Raw genomic sequence first — 23,373 nt, 5'->3', positions numbered from 1 at the left:
TACATTTAATCTATATTTATACCAAAACCTAGACACTTTCAAATATCAACATGTCATTTATTAATATGTATTTGTGTCTAAACGACATATAAACATCTTTTCCGTTCTATTTTGCCTGGAAACGCTTCCAACACGTTTGCGTGTTGCGTGAAAAATAGGCGTTTTCGGCGCTTCTCGTGTCACGCAGCCAGTGTGTAACCGGCCTAAGGAACTTTTTGCTGACTTTTTTGGGACTTTATACGGACCAAACTGCAACTGGGAAGACTTTACAAGACCTGTAATAATCCAGTCAAAAGATATTTGACTTTTCTCTACATGTCGGGCCCTTCATGTGATCCTCATTTTCCAGTGTGGCCCTTAGTGAAGTTGAGTTTGACCCCCCCCTGATTTAAAGAGATAGTGCTTCCCTCCTGAAGGGCATACAGCCTACGACATTCTTCCTCCTACACAGTCCGTAGGCATTAAACGGTATGTTTTTAACTATGTCATGAAGAGCTTATGAATTAACACAAGTACATACGGCAACTTATTTTAACTGAGCGTACTGATATGATGACATTTACAAGAAAAACTAAATAGTTTTCAGTGCGATACATTTGGAGGACTTTAATTTAACCCATTTAACCCTAACCCTAACCCATAGGGACGAAATAGGAACTTTTACTTTTAACTATTTGTTAAACATAGTTAACACTTAATAGGTTGTGAATTATGTAATTTTCATATTGTATCTGTTTACGCAACACATGGTAACTACGTCATATGGTGAAAAGTGTGAGTAATATAGTGGAGTAAATATTAATTACTGAGTAGACAATAAAACGTGTACTTCAGCACAGTAGGCCTACTAGAGTTAATGCAACACCACTGAAGATACGAAAATATAATTTCTCTTTTTTACAAAATAAAGTTTCTCATTCTGTTAAAGATGAATAAGAAATGACTTTCCTCTGGACCTCTGGACCTCATGTTGATATGATTATTCATGTGTTATATAACCTGTTGCTTTCGTGGCTGCAAAGCCAAATACACCGGATGACTATGAGCAGCTGACCGGGAAACAGTTGATCCCCGCGGGCTAAATTTATCCTCTGTTGACGGTTCAAGTCGGCTGGAAGAAGAAGACGCAGATCGGGCAGTTTATTACCAATAGTACTAGGCTACACCTCTGCAGCCGGGGAGTTGTGTGAGTAAAGTATCCGGACTCTGTGCTTCTCCGGGATCAGTGGGATAACCGGGCGGTGACATATGGCTGCTGAGCCCGCGGGAAAGAGGTTAAAGAGCGGCCTGCCGCTGTGCGCAGCGCACCGGAGCTCCGCGGGCAGCCGGGCCAGACACAACCTGCAGGCCGCCGTGGAAGAGGCTCTGTGCGGGATGAGCAGCCTGCTGTGGGACGGAGCGTACCGGCTGCAGGCTCTGGTAGGAGACACAAGCTAGCCTACTGTAGTAACCACAGGGAGGATTTGAACATTTACTCAAGTAATAGGCCTACTGCACTTGTAGGCTATACGATGGATGTTTATTGTCATTGTATGCGATACAACGAAATTCTGTGTGTGTGTGTGTATATGTATATATATATATATATATATATATATATACACACATATATATATATATATATATATATATATACACATATACATATATATATATATATACACACACACACACACACACACACACACACACACACACACACACACACACACACACACACACACACGCATACACATATGCACATACACATTCTCTAAAAGCCTACTTTACTCGAGTGTTTCCATTGTATGCAACTTTATACTTCATCTCAGAGGTAAATGTACTTTTTACTCCACTACATTTCGTCTGAGTGCTTTAGTTACTTTTCAGGTGACAGTTTTCCATCCCCTTCCTGTCCAGTGAAAACCTTGTATCTACAGATGTGTTGATGTTGAATGATTGTGACAAACTGAAGGATGAAGGGCTCCTTCATGTGTTGAGGAAGTTCTCCTACTTCTTAAACTGAATAAAGTCTTAAAAAAAAGCCTCTCGCATCAGCTGGAAAATGCATCGCCACAAAGCTGAGAACAGGGCTGTTTTCCCAAACTAATGAGATGAAGTGTTCTCCTACTTCTTAAAGGTCCCATTTTGTAAAAAATTAAAAAATAAAGAAAGAAAAGGTGAGATTTGCATGTCTGCAGATCGCGGTGGTAGAATACTGTGGTCCCTGCAGGACTAACACTGGAGCGGCTCTCGGGGAGTTCATAGGGGGAAGATGTTGCCTCTAGTTCAGCTGACAGGTCAGGTTCAGATAACAGGAGGGGGGGAGGGAAGAGTAGGGAGAGTGGGAGGGAAAATGGAGGGGAGGGAAAGAAAAGCCTGAGGAGAGACACCCCCAGCGTTACCCCCAGTTATAAGCTAACTAGCTAGTTTTGGCTACTAGCCTTTTTGGCTATACGTTTAGACTGTAGGCAAAAGTGGCCCAAATCTGATTTCTTTTTGGGGTCAAGTGACCAGGTCAGACTTCTTCAGAAGTAGTGTGAACACTACTAATCTTGCCCAGATCTGATTTTTTTCAAATCAGATTGAGACCACTTCCATAATGTGGTCCTGAATCAGACCCAGGTCTGATTTTTAGACCACTTCCACAGCTAGGTGGTCCTGAATCAGACCCAGGTCTGATTTTTAGACCACTTCCACAGCTAGGTGGTCCTGAATCAGACCCAGGTCTGATTTTTAGGCCACTTCCACAGCTAGGTGGTCCTGAATCAGACCCATGTCTGATTTTTAGACCACTTCCAAAACTAGGTGGTCCTGAATCAGACCCAGGTTAGATCTTTTTCAATGCGGCCGCAGTGTGAACAGCCGAGGCGGATTTGATGCGACTTCTACGTCAATCTACATCAACATTTGTCACAATTATGCTCCAGCGGGAGTTAGCCCGAGACACAGACAGTAACATTAAAAACTTGACTAGGCCTACTACATGGAGAACAGTGATGGAGCAAGTCACTGGAGGGAGAGGGAGGTGTTAGACCTGATTAGTGTATGAGGAGATACTTCAACTCAATCAAAACTAGAAGGACCATACGGTAACCGCTCCGTTTTTTGAAAAAGTAGCAAACGGGTTAGGGTTAGGCCCAAATAGCCAATTTGTCTCTCTTTCTCTTCATTCTTCTCCTCCTCAGCGCCTGCTCATAAATGTCACGGCTGCCATTACACAAACATTTTGAAATAAAAGCGAGAATGCTGACTTCCTCCATAACCTCCCTAACTTTAGTGCGACAGCGTGCTGCGTCTGATGTCATTGTTATTGGTCTTTTGCGCATGCGGGTCAGTTCGAAACCGCAAACGGTTCACACTGGAATCTGATATAGGCCACATTTTAGAGGGTCATGTGAGCAACCAAGCCCGAAAATCGTATCTGAGCAAAAAAATCAGAATTAAGCATTAAAACTTGCGGTGTGAACGTAGCCTTTGCTGTTTTGGGCACTCTTTTAACCACGTTGTTAGCCTGTATGCTATGCTATGCAATGATGGTGCAGGGATGCAGAGAACGCAGATGTGCGAGGCCCCGAAACGCTGTCCAATCCTTTTTTTTGTGTCTCTCCTGCAGGCCAGTGTGTTTGAGCGAGACGACGCCGCTCTGCCGCGCGTCGCTTCTTTCTTCCACCAGGAGGCGCTGAAGCAGCGGGAGGAGGCCGAGGCCATGCTGGGCTACCTGGCTGAGAGAGGGGGCAACTACTGCACCAAGGACATCCAGGTAATGACTTCTTCTCCAACCAGGCAACATTCCTTATCATTAGGCTTCAGTTGCCGAGGAAAGTATTCAGAGCCTTTACTTAAAGTGCTCATGTTATGCTCATTTTCAGGTTCATAATTGTATTTAGAGGTTATATCAGAATAGGTTGACATGATTTAATTTTCAAAAAACACCATATATTTTGTTGTACTGCACATTGCTGCAGCTCCTCTTTTCACCCTGTGTGTTGAGCTCTCTGTTTTAGCTACAGAGTGAGACCTCTCACTTCTGTTCCATCTTTGTTGGGAGTCGCACATGTGCAGTACCTAGGTAAGGACTACTAGCCAGTCAGAAGCAGAGTATGAGGGCGTGCCCTGACAGTACCTAGGTAAGGACTACTAGCCAGTCAGAAGCAGAGTATGATGGCGTGCCCTGACAGTAGCTAGGTAAGGACTACTAGCCAGTCAGAAGCAGAGTATGAGGGCGTGCCCTGACAGTAGCTAGGTAAGGACTACTAGCCAGTCAGAAGCAGGGGGACGGAGGAAGGGGGGGAGAATAAGAAAGAAAAAAAAAAAAGGGGGGGGGGGGGGGTTGATAGTTGAGAAAAAAGAAAAAAAAAAGAAAGAGAGAGAGAGAGGAAGGGGGGGGGGGGGGGAAGGAAGGAAGAAGGAGAAAGCAAGAGAGAAAAAAAAAAAAAAGAGGGGGGGGCGGGCAATACCTAGGTTGGAGATGGTAAGTCCCTTTGGGGGGGACTTTGGGCTTTTTCACTTTGTAAACCTATAACGTGCACAAAAATATATATATAACACAATAAAGGAAAAGGGGGAAAAAGCATAACATGAGCACTTTAAAAGTACTAGTAGCATAAAAGAAAAAAAAAACTGAATTAAAGCCTTTAATACGCTGTTTGGCTCCTAAAACAAAGGGGTTTCAAGCAGAGGAGCAGAGTTCATGTCCAAGAAGAAGTTAAGGAGAAAACACAAGACTTTCACTCAGGAAACGGGTGTTCATGTCCGGGGAGTACTACTTAAGGGGACCGGTGTTTTAACCCAAACCACAATCTTTGTTTCTAATCTTAACTAGTCGTTTTTGTTGCCTAAACACAAATGTCGTCTCCGCATAATGGTCACGTTTTGTCAGCTAAACGTAACTGCAACAGCTGCTGAAACAGCCGTCCCCTCACGGTGCTCCCAACCCGGCTCAAAGTCACATTTTCTCGGCTATATTTAACTGTAAAGACCGCGTGACTTCGTAAGCTATCATACGAATTGTTCATGAGAATGCGTTGACCTGTTATGTATCAAACGTACATTCAGAATTATGCAGAATGGCCCTTTTTTCCTTTACTGAGCAAAGCGCAGCGCAGGTATTCGTCATCAAGGGTGGCAAAGAAGCTATTTCCCGCTGCTAGGTAATGACATGCTGTTATCTCATTTGTTGCGCTTACGAAAGGTCAGGGGCAACTAGTTCAAAGTTAAAATGATTTAAACTTTGAGCGCAGTGCAAAGCGGCAAATTGTATAAGTGGACTTTATGTTTCAGTTAGTTGAGATGGAGCTTATTTTTGAATCCTGTAAACAGTGCATCACATGTTTCAAGATAAACATGTTTTTTGTGGTAAAAGTAAGCAGTAAGACAGATGATCAGATAACTGTGGTGGAGGGAAAAGGGGCAATAGTCCCTTCTATAAGTAAGTCAGTCAAGTTGGTAAGTAAGTGTGCAGTGTAAGTACTTTCTTTCAGTCAGGGGTCAGAGGGCCAGGTTCAGGAGCCCAAAGACACTTCATCAGAGTGGGTGGGGGGGACGGGACGGTTGTTGAACCCTCCTGGGTCCTGAGGGGCTTCTCTTCGTTGACCCGGTATGAAGACTTGATTTGTGGATCCATTTTGAAAGTGAATTTACGATCTGAACTTTATCTGCGAGACAGAGAAGCTCCAGTCTGTAACAGCGTTCTCGTTTTACTCCTCGCGTTCCTCCCAAAACGTCCCATCAGGAGGATTTATTTCTCCGCCTGTGCTGTATCTCATTTTGTCAGAGCAGGTGTCCTCCCTCTCTCTCTCTCTCTCTCTCTCTCTCTCCCTCTGTCTCTCCCTCTCTCTCTCTTGCTACTTTCTTTTTTCCAAAATGGAAGATATCTCATTTTGGAACGAAGGTCTTCATTCGTGCCCAGCGTTAGGGCGCAACAGGACAGGGGAGGGTGGGAGGAGGGGAGGGAGGGGTGGTAGTTCAGATACCGAGAGGCTGGAGAAGGAGGGAGGGAGGGAGGGAGGCGAAACCCCTGGAGCCCCCCCCCTCTCCCCTCCCCCCTCTCCCCCAGCTCTAGGTGTACATTTCCCCCTTCTGAGTTCCGGAAAATTGGCGAGATTAATGCTGCGGCAGAGGGAAAAGCGGTTGCTGATGGCGTTTCCAGATGGCCGAGCGGCATCGGCGGCAGTGGCGTTGTGGCGCGTCGCGTCGTGCCCTTCGACCGCCGGGTTTATGAGTCGTGCAAAATCGTTTTCAGGACTGAAGCCCCCCCCCCCTCCACCCCGGGCCCAGTCAGCAGCAGTTTGGGACACCTTGTTATCAGGTCTCTGAAAGCGGCGTGCTCTTTCAACGACACGACGCCTCGCGTTTTAGTTTCGCTTCATGCTCCGTTGTATCCTATCAAACTAACGTCTGGCCTCGTTTCTCTAGAAGCTGAAGATGTCGATGAGCTTACCGTTAGTCGCTAGCTTTCAAAAATTTGGGAGGAAAACTGAGTGTGTGAGCGGTGTGATTTGGGCGAAGAAAATAAGTTCCTGCGTTCAATAAAACTGATGATAAAAGTGACGATTGAAGGTGACACACGACATCTAGTTACCATTTAGTTACCTAGCAGGCTAGGCTAACGCTGTTGCGCTAACGTTAGCAAACGTAGGCGTAGCGTTAGCTAGCTGTCAAAACTTGTGAAAAGCCGAACAACATCCCCGTCCAAGCTGTGTTTCACTTTCCCTCCAAAAGCACGATACCCCCCCCCAGCCATAGCTATGACTGTGGCAAGATCACAAGCATTTAGGGACATGGAGTGCTAGCGAAAAAGCTAACGCTAGCATAAGGTTAACTTCAAACTTTTTGACAGCATGGTACACATTAAGGATGGTATTACTATATTGGTCCTATGTAATTTGTTATCATATCGAAGAGAGAAATTGACATTTATCTCACACAGTAATGAACAGCTCCCAAACCTTTCACCTTTTTGGTTCCGCGGTGAAATCTTTTGCCCCTTCCCGGTCTTTCATTGCAGCCAAACGCGAAACAGTTGGGAATTTTTTCCGTGATTTATGTCATTTTTTTAATAATTTATTACATTTTTCCACTATTCCCTGCACTATATCAATGGGAATCAGATTAATGTTGGTATCAAACATGTAGTCCACGAAACAAGTGACCACCTCGGAACCACTCGCATAACGGGATAGCTCAGAACATTCGATGGCCACACTCTCTAAATAAAAGGGCACTAGGAAACACATTAGCGCCCTCTACTGGCTTCTTTGAGACACACTTTCACATGCCAGTGAACATCTTTTCAATGTTTTAATCCAGTGAGTAGATATCATAATAATAATTAATATAATAATACATGAATAAAAATCCCTCAAACGTATGCCATCTGAAATTACAAACTGGATCAGATTTTAATGAAGTGGGGGATGAGTTTTCACCGAAGCAGACGGAGATGTTACGATGTTACAGCCCAGCTGGGAACAACTCGGGCTGCATCCCTCAGAGATTTTATTAGTTTGTTGCTCTTTATCGGAGCTCTGGGATGTTTCCACTGAGTGAAAGATTCAAACCAAAAGGACTGGAAATGTCTGCTGCATCATTGTACACATGATGTATGTTCCCCAAATGTGTGTATATTCTGTGTGTTTTCTGTGTGTTTTCTAGGGTTGTGTATTGGCAAGAATCTGGTGCTACAATACGTATCACGATACATGGTTAACGATTCAATATATTGCAATATATTTCAATACTGTGCGTAACGCGATATATTGGGATTTTTTTAAAGTATAATTTTAGAGAAACTAATGTATAAAAAAAGAAAAAAAAAAGACATGTGCATACAAGTCAAAGAAGTTTACTTTAGGTAAACAATTCAGTAAACAGAAAATCAAACTGCCAGTTTGGGATTGTGGTTCCCAGGTTCTTAGTGAGCTAATGTTGATATGCTAAAGTAGGTCGAAGTTCAGCCATAGCTACACTGTTAGCTTCTAGCAAAAAGTCAGGCACTGTTAGGCACTGCTAGGCACTGCTAGTCACTATTAGGCACTTCTAGGCACTGTCAGGCACTGCAAGGCTCTGTTAGGCACTGCTAGGCACTGCTAGTCACTATTAGGCACTTCTAGGCACTGCTAGGCACTGCAAGGCTCTGCTAGGCACTGCTAGGCACTGCCAGGCACTGCCAGGCACTGCCAGGCACTGCCAGGCACTGCCAGGCACTGCCAGGCACTGCTAGGCACTGCTAGGCACTGTCAGGCACTGCTAGGCACTCTTAGGCAAGGACACTAGTGGTGTGTCTCAGCATAGCCATCTAGCGGTAGGAGGTTTAAACACAACAAACGTGAACCACTGTCTTGGGCCATTTTCATTACTCAATGCCAGACCCTTAATCTTTCAGATTTGGGTCTGGATTTCCAGGATACTTGTTATTATCAATTTAGACGAAATCATGATATCTCGATATGGGATTTCATCACGATAGGATTCCATCGAAAGACGATAAAATATATTGAATTATTGCCCAGCCCTACCCAAAATGTATAAGTGGTGCAGCCAGACCTTACTTATGGAGTTAGGGTCTTGCGGTGCGAGATTTTTGTCAGTCCTTCCAGAAAAATGCTCGAGTTTTTTTGTGATTGTTGCGGGGCAAAACTCCTTGATTATGCGGCACGTTTTCCTAAAGAATGCGATGGAATATGCTATATGATATTTATGCAATTTTATGCGATGAAATTGCGAACTTGCAAAAACTGCAGTTTGATGAAAAAGAGAAAAAAAAAGTGATCCCACCCTGCTTTTCGATGATGTTCGCGTCGCAAAATTACATCACTTTATAATGCTCCCATGGCGACAGGGGAAAATGGCTGCTCGTGTGAAGTAAACGCAACATTTTTCAACTTTCTGCTAAGATATGTTACGTGACTTTTTTGCAACGAAATTGCGGGGATTATGAAATCATGTAAGCCCCGCATATTTTGCGCGGAAATCGGCAATTTATGCGGCAAAACTGCGGCATATTTGAAAAAATGCGTTATGATTATGCGTTGAACTATGCGATTGCATAATGGTGTTTTTCTGGAGGGACGGATTTGTTCAGAGAACTAATGCAACGTCTTTGGTTTCCAGAAGCCGGGCTGTGAGGCCGTGTGCTCGGTGCTGCCGGCTCTGGAGCTGCTGCTGCTCCAGCTGAAGGAGGAAGCCGGCGCGCTGGTCGAGCTGAGCCAGCTCGCCCGTAACCACGGAGACCCGCACACAGCCAGCGTCGTGAAGAGCCACTTCCTGGCGCCGCGGGTGGACCGCCTCAAAGCGCTGGGAGACCTGCTGACCAGCGCCTGGCGGCTGGGCTGCACCAGCGACCAGACGGGGGCGGGGGGGTTCGGGGAGTACATCCTGAACCAGCTGCAGGACGAGCTCGCCAGATGATCTGAGTCAGTCAGAGGATCCTCCATTAGGAGGCTACGCTTACATCGCTACCTTTTGGTTTTTAAGCGGAGTTTTGAGCCAAAAGCGATCTCGGTACACACAGATGTTTTTATCTCCAGTAGAAGAACTCATCTCCGTTTAAACTAACACGCCCAGACCACAATATCTCATCAACGTTCTCGTAGACTGGGCATAAACAGGAGGCAGCGTGTTGCTGGTAGTTGCCATGGTAACGTCAGAGAAATAATGTTACCAAATGCAAGAGCAGGGGGAATGAGAGGGGGAAACGTAGCAAAAGATATTTGTTTTTAAACCAAAATGTAGCGATGTAAACGTAGCTTTACACCATTCTGTGTTTTTCTTCAGAGAACAAAGAGTTAAATTTCCACTGTGGAGGATAGAAATCAGACAAAAGGACCAGGATGACATTTTGGGACACTTCCTTGTTAGCCGTCTTGCCGTAGACTGTTCTCCCCCGAAAAACGCTCCCATAGGTCGTTTGTTCAAGCAGCAGTTACGACTCACATGTAGGTTTCTAGTGGCGGCGCCCTCTAGTGGCCTGCTGTAATTATGACAGGGGAGCAAAGCAGGAAGTAAGGTGAGGAAATATGACAGCGCCAAACTTCGCAAAAGGAGGCAGGTTGAACAAACAGCAACTTTTTTTTTTTTTTTTACTTTTACGGAAAAAACTTACTATGTCATGTTCTGTGTCACAAGCGTAACCGAACTGCGACATGTTTAAAATCGCGACTGTCACCTTCTCTGGTTTAGATTTGAGGACGGAAATGTCCCCACAGCCCAATGGTACCACAGCCCAATGGACCCACAGCCCAATGGACCCACAGCCCTATGGACCCACAGCCCTATGTTCCCACAGCCCTATGTTCCCACAGCCCTATGTTCCCACAGCCCTATGTTCCCACAGCCCTATGGACCCACAGCCCTATGTTCCCACAGCCCAATGGACCCACAGCCCTATGGTCCCACAGCCCTATGTTCCCACAGCCCAATGGACCCACAGCCCAATGGTCCCACAGCCCAATGGTCCCACAGCCCAATGGTCACACATTTCTAAGATCTTTTTCAAAATTAGGCCCTATGTTCCCACATTTCCTTTTTCATAAATTAGTATCAGATTGTATCCCCCTTTCTCCCAATTTGGTAGCCAATTACACCCAACCTATTATCCAGCAGCAATGGACTACAGATGGAATGTAACCCTAACCCTAACATAGGGCCTAATTTTAAGAAAAAATCTTAGAAATGTGGGAACATAGGGCTTTGTCCCTTTGGGGGACTTGTTGATATTGCTACTCTGCGTTTTCTGTTTGTGAACTTGTGTATAAATGTCTTTTATTTTCAGTATTTAATCATATATTCTATTTTTTGGACTCCGAGAGAGCTCCACAGTGACTGAGAGAAAGCACAGGTTTGGGTTTTTTTGTGACAAAGTTAGAAAAGTTTATAGCATGTGTGTAGGCCACAACAGATTTTTTGATACAAGAAAGGGATCTTTGTTCTATGAGCCGATGTCATCTTTTGAAAATAAAAAAAATAAAAATGTTCACCCCGTATCGCCCGTATTGGTTTTGAAAAATAATAAAAATATAGGTCAAACTCTGTGGATTTAAAGGATCATTCTGCATTTCTTGACCCTAGAAATCACAGATAAATGTTCATAACTTTGGACTTTACCTTCTAGATGGAGCTTTTTGTTATTTTTAAGCGTCTCTAACAGCAGCTCAGAACATTTACCGACTTGTCTTTAGCTGTTGCCGGGGGTTTGAGTCCCGTATTAAAAGACCTGTCAGTCATATCGGGAGCGACGGCGATAATCCTTCGAGGAGAAGGGTTTGAATATTTCCTCAAACACTCGAGGCATCCGCGGAGTCTCCGGCGTCTAACCATCTGTCACATGTGACTGGCAGAGAGGATCATGGGTAAGTCAGGACACCAAGCTCAGGGCAGAGAAAGCCCATGTTTAAATTTGGGCCTCACTATACAGAAAGCAGAGTCCGTTCTGAACACTAAAGTCACCTTTTTAGGATATTTGCATTTAACCTGACCCCCATGGGTTTCTAGTTAAATAATAAAAAAGATATGTAAAAATCTCTGCCTTCTGAGGGGTTAAAACAAACTGCATTTTGGGTTTTTTTTGCTCAAATTTCAGGACTATTATAATAGTTTAGCTGCTTCAACATGAAATGAATTAAACGGTTGTCTCATATATATATATATATATATATATATATATATATATATATATATATATATATATATATATATATATATATATATATATATATATATATATATATATATATATATATATATATATATATATGATCTGAATACTTCTTCCACCACTGGTTATTTAAGTTTAGGAGACACAGCTCAGGGCAGAGGACATGTTGGACACGTTTGGCTGCAGAATCTGAGCTCTGCGGCGCCCTCTGGCTGCAGCCTCTCAGACTGCTGCAGCTTTTTCTTCCAATCGATGATCTGACGTTTGAACGGTTCTGGAGGGGAGTCAGTGCACCGATGGCTGCTGGGAAACAGAAAGAGGAGGCGGAGATGTGTTGTCGAAAACTAGAACGGAGTTAAAAAAATTAAAAAGGATGTTGGACTCAGTAAAGACATGAAACATGAGTCCCGTATGAAGTCCTGATTAGTTTTACTTCCCTAAACATGAAATCAAACTGAAATATCAGTAGGCTGTTAAAATTAACACTCTTTTAGACAGTTTTTACGTTTATGTTGCTTTTTTCCCCATGTTATGCTTGCTTTTTATTATGTTGTTGTAGCTTATTTCAAGGTTTTTGGCACACCTATTTATTTTCACTAGTTTTACACTTATTTTTTGGGAATTCATGGTCAATAAACCACATTTATAAGAGATTTTCTGATTTTTGTGTGAGAAAAAAGCAGAAATGATGAATGATTTGGACTAATGGTTAAGATCAGAGGAATGAAGGTGATGGAGCATCACAGATCTGTCAAAGTTTAGTCAGGATAATGCTATAAAATTGAAAACAACGCTTTTGACTTTTTTTTTTTATATATTCTTTTAATGCTTTTGGTCATTTGTTAATATCTTAAATTCACCTCTTTAAGGGTATTGGCAGAAATATCAGCGTTTCCCCCAGAAAACTTGTTTAGCCCGGTTGCAAGTGTCTGTCATTAGACATTTCTTTATGCTTTTTCATGCTGAGTGACTTATTTCCAAGAAAGTTATGAGCACATCTTTGATTTAAAGTGATGCTTTTGCACCATTCTTTAAGGAGAAACTCCAGCGTTTTTCCCCCAGAAAAGGTGTTTAGCCTGGGGGCAAGTGGAGCAAGGACTGATGGCAGCATCTCTCTCTCGCTTTCTCACACACACACAGTCGCACACTCACACACAGTCGCACACACACAGTCGCACACACACACACACACACACACACACACACACACACACACACACACACACACACACACACACACACACACACACACACACACACACACACACACACACACACACACACACACACACACACACACACACACACACACACACACACACACACACACACACACACACAGCCCAGTAGTTTGTGGGATACCAAATAATGGAGGCCCTTATTTGTCCCAGAGCAGCGTGTGAAGAGATCATTCAGCCCTAAAGCGGCAAACGTTGACTTTTTTAACCTTTAGAATTGTAAATTTTAGAAATTACAAATAAAAAAAATACAATATTAAATAATGTATACGGTGTATGACGTCATCCCGAAGAAATCCCCATAATGCATTGGAAACTACAGTAAGGTATGTGGTACGTAACTGTAGATATGACAGTGAAAAGGATCTAAAACTAACTGCATCTTTTGAATTATAGCACATTTGATGACTGACACTCTACTTTTAAATTATTCATTCAGAGCTGCAAAGATGAATCGACTAATGTCAACTATTAAATTATTAAATTAATCGCCAACTATTTAGACAATAGATTTATCAGTTTTAATCATTTTTTATGTAAAACTTCTGATGTCAGCGTGTTAAATGTGAATATTGTTCTAGTGTCTTCTCTCCTCTGGGACAGTAATCCGAATATCTTTCAGTTGAGGACAAAACGAGACATTTGAGGATGTCATTTTGGGTTTTTAGGGAAACAATGATCCACATTTTTCAACATTTTCTGACATTTTAGAGACCAAACAACTGATCCATTTCCATTCATCCAGAAAAATAATCCACAGATTAATAAAAGAAAAGCATCACGAGTTGCTGCCCTAAATCGGTGGGCCCGAACATCAGATCAGGGGTTTGTCAATTCATTTGAACTTCTTTTTTTTTTTTTTTTATTACATTTTCCAAACCGGTTCCATCACTCCATGTTGAAAGAAGAGCAAAAAAAATTAAAAATAAAAACTTTACACTTTTTACAGATATATTCATCCACAACTAACAAACAGAGGAATATAAAATATAAAAAAAATAACAGGAAAATGCTACATTTCCAAGTTTGTGATTAATAATCTAATCTATCTACAGTATATCTCTCTCCATCCATCCATCCATCCATCCATCTGTATACCCCCCCCCCCACACTCCTTCTCCCCCCCCCCGCTGTTATCTCTCTGTTCGGGGTAATTGGACCCTAATCACCGTGAAGTTGTAAACCACTCCCGCTGCCAGCTGATTGGTCAGACCCCAGAGGCCCTCGCGGCGCTGACCCCGCCCCCCTGTGCTGCTCCAGGTATAAAGTAACCCCAGGTCAACAGCTGAGAGGACAGACACAGTGAGACAGGACTCTACATTCCCCCAGAAAACTAACTCTCTCAAACTCCATCTCTCCATCATTTCTCCTTTTTCCTGAAAAGTTTGTGGGTTTTTCTTTTTTTTTGGGTTCTGTCCCTGCAGACATTTTCTACCCCGTTCCCCCTGGGATTTTGTTTTAGGTTTTCTGGTACCCTGAGCCATGGAGCTGTCGGATATCTCTTTCCCCATCCCCGCCGCGGATGACTTCTACGACGACCCGTGCTTCAACACGAGCGACATGCGCTTCTTCGAGGACCTGGACCCGCGGCTGGTCCACGCGGGGCTCCTGAAGCCGGACGACTCCTCCTCCTCCCCCTGTTGCTCCCCGTCGCCCTCCCCTTCCTCCTCCCCCACCTCCTCCTCCCCGGAGGAGCACGTCCGCGCGCCCAGCGGCCACCACCAGGCGGGCCGCTGCCTGCTCTGGGCCTGCAAGGCCTGCAAAAGGAAGACCACCAACGCGGACCGGCGGAAGGCGGCCACGATGCGCGAGCGCCGCCGGCTCGGCAAGGTCAACGACGCCTTCGAGACGCTGAAGCGCTGCACGTCGGCGAACCCGAACCAGCGGCTGCCCAAGGTGGAGATCCTGCGCAACGCCATCAGCTACATCGAGTCGCTGCAGGCGCTGCTGCGGGGCGGACAAGACGACGGCTTCTACCCGCCGCTGGAGCACTACAGCGGGGACTCGGACGCCTCCAGCCCGCGCTCCAACTGCTCCGACGGCATGGTGAGGCTTTTTTTTAATTTTATTTTTTTTTACAGACTGACAGGTCTGAAAGCTAAGTTGTACTTGGCATGGTGAGTTTTTATTTTTAATTTTTGGGACCGGTGTGAGCGCTAAAACGTGTCCAGAAGTTTCTCCAGTGCGTCTTTACGCACAGGCAAGTTGCAAGTTTGACTTTGGATTTGTTTAGTTTTTTTTTTTTAGGGACTGACAAGAGAGAGAGAAAGAAAGGGGGACCCGAGTGTGTCCGAGCGCTTTTTAAAACGTGTCCAGAAGTTTCTCCAGTGCGTCATTAGGCGCGGACAAGTTGCAGGTTTTTAATTTTAGATTGTAGTTTTACTCACTAAGCATGGGGATTTTTTTCTTCTTTTTTTTTTTTTAGCTGGGACTGTGTTAAAGACCTGAGTCCTTAAATCATTTGACTTTGGATTTGTTTAGATTGTAGTTGTACTCCGCATGGTGAGTGTTTTAGGGACTGACAGGTGTCAGAGACAGAGAGAAAGAAGGGGAGAGGAGATGAGTGCGTCTAAGCGCTTTCTAAAACGTGTCCAGAAGTTTCTCCGTGCGTCTTTACGCGCGGACAAGTTGCACGTTTGACTAGTTTTACCTTAGATTTGTTTTACTTTAGATTGTAGTTTTACTCAGGATGGTGTGTGTGTGTGTGTGTGTGTGTGTGTGAGTGAAGAGAGATGACAAGTTTTTTTTTTTTTTACAAGTTTTATTCGTTGTTATTGTGGATTTATTCTTTAAATATAAAATGTCCACGAGTCATTCTAGGCCATGAAACGAGACTTTCTTCTCAGTGTTTCCGTTCCACACCGCGGTCTGAACTTCAGCCCCACTTCCTGACTCGATGAGTTTGACTTCACATTTGTTTCAGATTGTACTTTTACTCGCTGTTATCTAGCATTTATTCTTTAAAAATTGCATTGTAAACATTTGCATTTTAACAACTTCCACGCGTCATTTCAGCCCACGAAACTCGACTTTACATATTAAGTTAAAAAAGAAAGAAAACTATTGGTTTCAAATTGGTTCTTTTCTGCTTTTTGGGCGATGTAGGCCTTTATATAATCTCTGTGGTTTCTCTAGTGCGTCTTTACGCAGAGACACGTTGCAGCTTTTACTTCGGATTTGTTTCAGTTTATTTGAGAAGGAGACCGGACAAATTGTTTAAAACACGGATAAAACATGGGATTAAAAACGCCAGAATTAGCCAAAAACATTGTTCCTCATCTGTAGTCTCCTGGCTTCGATTAATTTTTTTTATTTTTTATAAATAAAAATAATAAAAAAAGAGACAACACAAGCAGAGCAGACCTTTTCGATTATTCCTCGTTATTATCCCGGATTTTTTTTTATTTTTTAATTGCTTAGGAAAAACGTTCAGATTGGAAAATCTTCCGCGTGTCATTTCAGGCGATGAAACTCGACTTTACATATACATATTAAGCTGTTCAAATCCACCTCTTTTTGCTTGATTTGCTTGAGGCCAAAATGCATGGACGAGTCTTCCTTCGAAACCCAAATTCTTCTAGTTCCTTGATTAGCACGTGACGAAAACACTACATCCACAACAGCAGTTCAAACACGGTTCAAAGATAGTTATTTTGGTCCCCGTCTAAAAAGTTGAAAGATTTGGATCAAATGGATCCCTTTTTGGGGCTTTTATTTTGGAGGTTTTGGGGTCAGTTTCACCGCGCGGCCGGCACTTCAGTCGGCCTGGAAAGATACAAGCTGACTGTCTTCTACTTTAGTAATTTAGGAAGTTTTTCCCTCAGTGAAGTGATCAAATGACGTCAAAAAATTTTTTTATTTTAATTTTAATTTTTTGCAGCATCTTAGTTTTTATAGAAACTTAAGGTTTTAGTTTTTTATTGATTTTTCATTTTTATTTTTTTTGAGTAAAGAGTCATAAACACTTTCGGGTCTTTAGGAATAGAAACGTGTTTCCTCAGTGCAGCCTCGTCTGTCCACGCGAGATTTTCTTAGTTTTTATGGAAACTAAATGTTTGTAGTCCGTTACGTCTCCTTATTAATAAACACTGGGTCTGGTTTCCATGTTCAGGTTTTTTTTTTGGGGGTCCTGGGTAGCTCACCAGGTAGAGCACACGGCCGTATGCAGAGGCTCAGTCCTCGCCAGCAGCGGCCGCGGATTCGGTTCCGACCCGCGGCCCTTTGCTGCATGTCACCGCCCCTTCTCTCTACACCCTCTCAGGTCTCAGCTGTCCTAACAATAAAAGGCCTGAAAATGTCACAACAACAAAAGAAAAGTTCCTGTTCATGTTTTTAGGGGAAGAAACAGTCGCGCTTGTTGGACGGAAAAAGATGGAACACGTTGTTGAGAAAAACGGGATTTAGGAAAGGAATTAAAAACTCCTTTAACCCTCGTGCTGTCTTCCCCATCTCAATGTTTCAGTCACTTTTGTATTTTACATTTTAGTTTTCTTTTCTCCATGTTTTAGTCAGTTTTGGGTGCTTATTTTTGACGCTTTTTTCATCTTTTTTTGCAGTTTGAGAATTTTTCTCATCTTTTTTGTTAATGTAATAATAATAATAATAATAATAATAATAATGTTAATCCCACAAGGAGGAAATTACTGTGTTTTCACTCGTTATTATTATTATTATTATTATTATTATTATCCACAGAGGCGCACACACTGTTCTCCTTTCTCAACAAACCTAATACAGCAACATGAATGGAGATACAGTGCAGAGAAATAAAGAGAAATAAAGCAGAAATCTGGAATTGGGACTGATTAACCCTCGTGTGGTCTTCCCGTTGACCTAAAACTTAGTCAAAATTTGAAATAATCATCAATCGCGAGTATTTTCATACTTTAAGTTATTGTTTTTTTTTTTAAGCAAAGTCCAGAGAAATAAAGTATACATTGTGTGTGTGTGTGTGTGTGTGTGTGTCTCAATGTATTTTGTAGTATTCCTGGAGGAAACAATCAGTACTGTGGATGCATTTTAAATATGAATCTGGCTTCCTTTTCTACAGGTTTTCTAAATGATATCTAACTATTATTTTTTTTAACCTTTTGGTATTTTTACATCTTCAGCCAATTGCTGTGACATTTAGACTGTTTTCTCTAAAAGTGATGACCGATCTTTCTGTGACTGAAACAAGAACGGGACAGTTGGGTTTAGGTAAAGAAGAACGGGACAGTTGGGTTTAGGTAAAGAAGAACGGGACAGTTGGGTTTAGATAAAGAAGAACGGGACAGTTGGGTTTAGGAAAAGAAGAACGGGACAGTTGGGTTTAGGTGAAGAAGAACGGGACAGTTGGGTTTAGGTAAAGAAGAACGGGACAGTTGGAGCCAGTGTAGAACGGTAAAAAAAGACAGTTGGGTTTAGGTAAATAAGAACGGGACAGTTGGGTTTAGGTAAAGAAGAACGGGACAGTTGGGTTTAGGAAAAGAAGAACGGGACAGTTGGGTTTAGGTAAAGAAGAACGGGACAGTTGGGTTTAGATAAAGAAGAACGGGACAGTTGGGTTTAGGTAAATAAGAACGGGACAGTTGGGTTTAGGTAAAGAAGAACGGGACAGTTGGGTTTAGATAAAGAAGAACGGGACAGTTGGGTTTAGGTAAAGAAGAACGGGACAGTTGGGTTTAGGTAAAGAAGAACGGGACAGTTGGGTTTAGATAAAGAAGAACGGGACAGTTGGGTTTAGGTAAATAAGAACGGACAGTTGGGTTTAGGTAAAGAAGAACGGGACAGTTGGGTTTAGGAAAAGAAGAACGGGACAGTTGGGTTTAGGTAAAGAAGAACGGGACAGTTGGGTTTAGGTAAATAAGAACGGGACAGTTGGGTTTAGATAAAGAAGAACGGGACAGTTGGGTTTAGGAAAAGAAGAACGGGACAGTTGGGTTTAGGAAAAGAAGAACGGGACAGTTGGGTTTAGGTAAAGAAGAACGGGACAGTTGGGTTTAGGAAACGTGACACGTGGGTGAAAGTGTTGTTTGACCCATCCCCCCCCAACCAACCAGCCTCTTCCCTACTACTCTCTATCGTGGTCTCTCTTAATGCTGCGTCATCTTCCAGCGCTGTGCAGCTGCTGCTCTGCCCGGGGCGTTCTACACACACACACTGAAGGGGGATTTTTGCGTCGTATCTGATGCTGAGTTCAGAGTGAGAACGTGTTGTTTCATAAGTAATGCGAACATGTTTCTGAAACTAATATCTTTATTAATGTGTGTCTCTCTCTCTTTCTCTCCTCCCTCCAGACGGATTTCTCCGGCCCGACCTGCCACTCAAACAGAAGAGGAAGTTACGACAGCTCTTATTTCTCAGAAACTCCAAACGGTGAGCAACCCAAGAGGACTTTAAGATTAGGACACGGCACAATAATCAACATTTCTGTAAATGTGTTAACATGATGGCTCAGAGACAGACAGCCACAGACTTAATTATTATCCCAAATTGGGAAATTACTGTGTTACAGCACAAGTTACAGGTACATACACACTCAGATACAGAAAATACAAGAAATATACAAGTAATATTAATATTACAAATTTTCAACTGTAGTCCTAGTTACTTATATCATGCATGTCTTTATGATTATGTATCTAAAGCATCAAATTCATCAAATTTTGGCGTCACTCTACAGAAAGCTGAGTTTGTTCTGAACATTATGATATGAAACACACGGCGATCAGTTATATAGGGCCGGGCAATATATCGATATTATATCGACATCGATATATCAGACTAGATGTCCTCGTACATTATGGATATCGTAATATCGTGATATGACACAAGTGTTGTCTGTTACTGGTTGGACAGGCTGCATTACAGTAAAGTGATGTAATCACTGAATTCTGAACTTACCAGACTGTTCTAGCCGTTCTGTTATTCGCCTTTACACACTTAGTCATTGTATCCGCATTATTTCTGAATAATTATCTAAAATGTCAGTGTGCATTTTTTTGTGAAAGCACCAAAAGTCAACCCGACAATATCGCAGCAATATATATAATTTTAATAATGGTGGAACGAGCTCCCCATCAACATAAGGATGGCCGAAAGCCTACACATCTTCTGCCGAAGGCTAAAAACACATCTCTTCCGACTACACCTTGGATAAAAAAATAAATAAAAAATAATTCTTGAAGCTGCACTTTCATATGTCTCTTTGTAGCTTTGCTTATTTAAAGCTAGTGTACTTGCACATACTACTTGTTGTCTGGAGTTTGAACATTCACAGTTGAAAGCACTTAATTGTAAAATCGCTTTGGATAAAAGCGTCAGCTAAATGACATGTAATGTAATATCGACTTTGATGAATTTGGTCAAAAATATTGTGATATTTGATCTTCTTCATATCGCTCAGCTCTATACCATAACAACCACAGCCTGAAGGAGAGCAGTACCGGAGTTCTTAACGGTGATGGTTTTGTGCGTTTCTGCAGGCGGTCTGAAGAGTAACCGCAGCTCGGTGGTCTCCAGCCTGGACTGTCTGTCCAGCATCGTGGAGCGGATCTCCACCGACGCCAGCAGCCTGCTGCCGCCCGACGGCCCCGGGACCTCGCCATCCGACCCAGCTGGCGAGGCGGTAGCGGCAGCGGCCCCGGGGCCCGTCCGGGTCCCCTCCCCGACAGCCAGCCACAACCCCAACCTCATCTACCAAGTCCTATAGACCCCTCACAGCCTAACCGTGCGCTCACAGCGTCCACTCACACCACCGGGAAAATAACACTTTCACTCACTTTCATTTTGAAAAAGATTTCGGGCTGAACCGAATCCTCACAACCTGTTTACAGCAGCGGTTAAGTTTTATCATTTAAAAAAACTAAAGTAATCTGGTTTTAGTTCCCTTTTTAACAGTGGTGTAGTCTAATGTATTCTAGTGGGTATACTGTACCATATATAAGAATCTGCCTTTGGGGGGCATATCATAGTGGGGGGTCTGAGTGTCCTCCCCAGAGAAGTTTTGAGCATCAAAGACTTAATTTCCTGTACTCCGATACACTTTTATGCCCCAATTTATGGTGGAAATGCCTTTATTTTGTGTAGAAGAAAACCACAGATGACAATATATGAAAAATCTAATGGAAAGTATGTTGTTGCGTGCCATTGGGGCATTTTAAAGTGGGTCTATGGAAATCCTGGCACTTTCTTAGTGGGTATACTGCGTATACCTGCGTATCACGTAGACTACACCACTGGTTTTTAAGATGAAAAGTATGGAAGCTCAATCCTGCCGAGAAGATGACAATAATAATTAAAAACAATAACAATAATTGAATTTGAAAAGATCATTCGTAACTTTTTCGGTTCTTTTAGCAACGCGTTCTCGTGAACGGGTTCGTATGATGTATCGCACGAAAACTTGAGCACATCAACTCGTACGATATCCTACGAAATTCTGACCGCCGGCTGGTCACGTGACAGTTAAGTTTAGCCGGGAAAAAGTGACTGTGAGTCGGGTACAGAGTACCGTGAGGGGACGGGCGTTTCAGAGGCCATAGCAGTTAAGTTTAGACACCAAAACGACAAGTTAAGATTAGAAAAAAGATTGTGTTTTGGGTTAAAACAGCGGTTCCCTTAAGTAGAAACTCCCGGAACACAACCCAAATATCCCCCATAACTGCGATAGAAAGATCTGGAAATGAGCCTCGAGGTTACCTAGGCTACCTTACTTAATTCAACAGCTTTAAAATTCAGAAACATATCAAGGTGTCGGTGACAATTGATAATCACTCTGAATAATAGTTACAAGATAAAGTCGGAGCTACTAATCAGTTATATATCATTAATTAAATTTGGACTCTTATTTTGAAAATGTTTAGAATACTTTTTTTTATTTATTCAATGTTTGACGCTCCTTTTGAAGTTTTTTGTCACAACATTTATATCACACTTTTGTCGACGTTTTTCCGACATCTGACACTGTCGTTTTTGACTCTTTAACTGGAAAATTGATTTTAAAAGAAAACAAAAAAGTGGGACGCTTTTATCATTTATAAGTTTCCAAATGTTTGATTTAAGTATTTTCCTGGCAGGAATCATCTTCCATACTTGAGCATATTTGACCCCGCAAATTCTCGTTCATGCTGTTTAAAATAAGTACATTTTAGATTTAGATAAAAAAAAATAAAAAAATAAAAAACACTTGAATGCTGGGAAATGTAGTTTAACTGACGAACACAAATAAGTTCAGTTCTTGCTGTTATTTTTAAAATTTTATTTTAAGTTATGAAAGAATAGTTGAAAGGCTCAGCGGGAGTCGTTGAGACGGATTTTTCTTCCTATCTGTCCAAAAGTCTTTTTTTGAGGAAGGACGGAGGCCAAAATAACCCCCCCCAAAAAAAATCCATTTACATTCCTCCACTTTCGTCCATCTAAAGTCGTAAAAAATAAATAAAAATAAGCCCCAGCTGTTTTTAATTCCCTCAGGTAGAAAACCCCCAAAAACGATAACCCTGTGATATTTTTAGAAACATGTCATACAATATAACAGATTCTCACTCCCATCTGGTAAAATACAGACGCTTGGTCAGGTGCCTTTGTCGTTGTTATTGACGCTAAAAGCCTCCTTTAGCGTCATCTAAAAACGAGCTTGGTCCTGAACCAGACTCCCTACACAGAATTTCGACCTTGCATACTACTCGCCACCGTGGTCGTTCTTAGGGTTACGTCATCTTCAAGCGCCGTGTAGCTGCTGCTCTCCCAGGTGCGTTCTACAAACACGCTGAAGGGCGCCTTTTTACAAATCGCTTCAGGCACTGACAGCCACAGCCCAAATGTTCGTATTTTACAACTTCCGAGTGAGAACAGGTTGAAAATAACGCAGATTTTCTGTAGAAAAACTGCAGGTAAATCAGAAATAATTTGGGGTTGAAGTTGTTTTTTTTTTAAAGATCTTCCTTCCTGTCAAAACAAAAAACTTAATTCATTTGTCGCTTTCATTCACTGCAGCGAAGGACCACTTTTCTGTTTCTGTACATATTGTGTAAATAAGAGCTGATTTGTTCCAACTGAAAGTATTAATTATGTATTTAATGTTTCCGGCCCTATGTGCTTTTTTTCTTTTGTTTGTTGTGAAAATGTTAAACTTTATATTTATACGTCTGAAAACTGAGTGACTGTCAAATGACTCAATAAATGAGAACTGCTTTATTTATACAAAACCATAAGATATGACTCCGCTTCTTAATTTCTTTACAGTGTCTTATTTTAGGAGGAACTTTTTTGTATTTAGGATATATATTTTTTTGTTATTCAGGGTAAAGGAAGAACATTTTCGTGGGAAAAGCTTCAAAGAAAAAGTTTTATTTTCACATTTGGCTTTGCACCTAAACCACCAGCAGGACATTTAAAAGGTGCTCTATGAATTCCTGCATGGTTTCAGCGCGATTTCCTTTTTGTCTCAAGTCGTAGTCATCTCTCCTTGCTCCGCTAGCTGCCTGCCCCCTGAACACACCGTGAAAAAGCCCGGTCTCG

The 23,373-nt window shown here is 42.4% G+C and overlaps 2 protein-coding genes across 2 annotated transcripts; both read left to right on the top strand.

The window, feature by feature from the left end:
- The first annotated feature begins 1,018 nt into the window (after window positions 1-1,018).
- Window positions 1,019-10,198, top strand: zgc:172145 (uncharacterized protein LOC559095 homolog). Its single transcript, XM_039809114.1, has 4 exons — window positions 1,019-1,419; window positions 3,596-3,742; window positions 9,094-9,395; window positions 10,162-10,198. Exons 1-3 carry the CDS (start codon window positions 1,249-1,251, stop codon window positions 9,388-9,390), a joined length of 615 nt encoding a protein of 204 aa, XP_039665048.1. The 5' UTR covers window positions 1,019-1,248; the 3' UTR covers window positions 9,391-9,395; window positions 10,162-10,198.
- Window positions 10,199-14,177: 3,979 nt separating this feature from the next.
- Window positions 14,178-23,066, top strand: LOC120564256 (myoblast determination protein 1 homolog). Its single transcript, XM_039809113.1, has 3 exons — window positions 14,178-14,919; window positions 19,152-19,230; window positions 20,340-23,066. Exons 1-3 carry the CDS (start codon window positions 14,356-14,358, stop codon window positions 20,564-20,566), a joined length of 870 nt encoding a protein of 289 aa, XP_039665047.1. The 5' UTR covers window positions 14,178-14,355; the 3' UTR covers window positions 20,567-23,066.
- Window positions 23,067-23,373: the final 307 nt, after the last annotated feature.

Source organism: Perca fluviatilis, chromosome 8, assembly GCF_010015445.1.
Source record: "Perca fluviatilis chromosome 8, GENO_Pfluv_1.0, whole genome shotgun sequence".
Taxonomy (NCBI): domain Eukaryota; kingdom Metazoa; phylum Chordata; class Actinopteri; order Perciformes; family Percidae; genus Perca; species Perca fluviatilis.
Note: the sequence above shows the minus strand (reverse complement) of the source record. Positions and strands in the feature narration are given on the sequence as shown.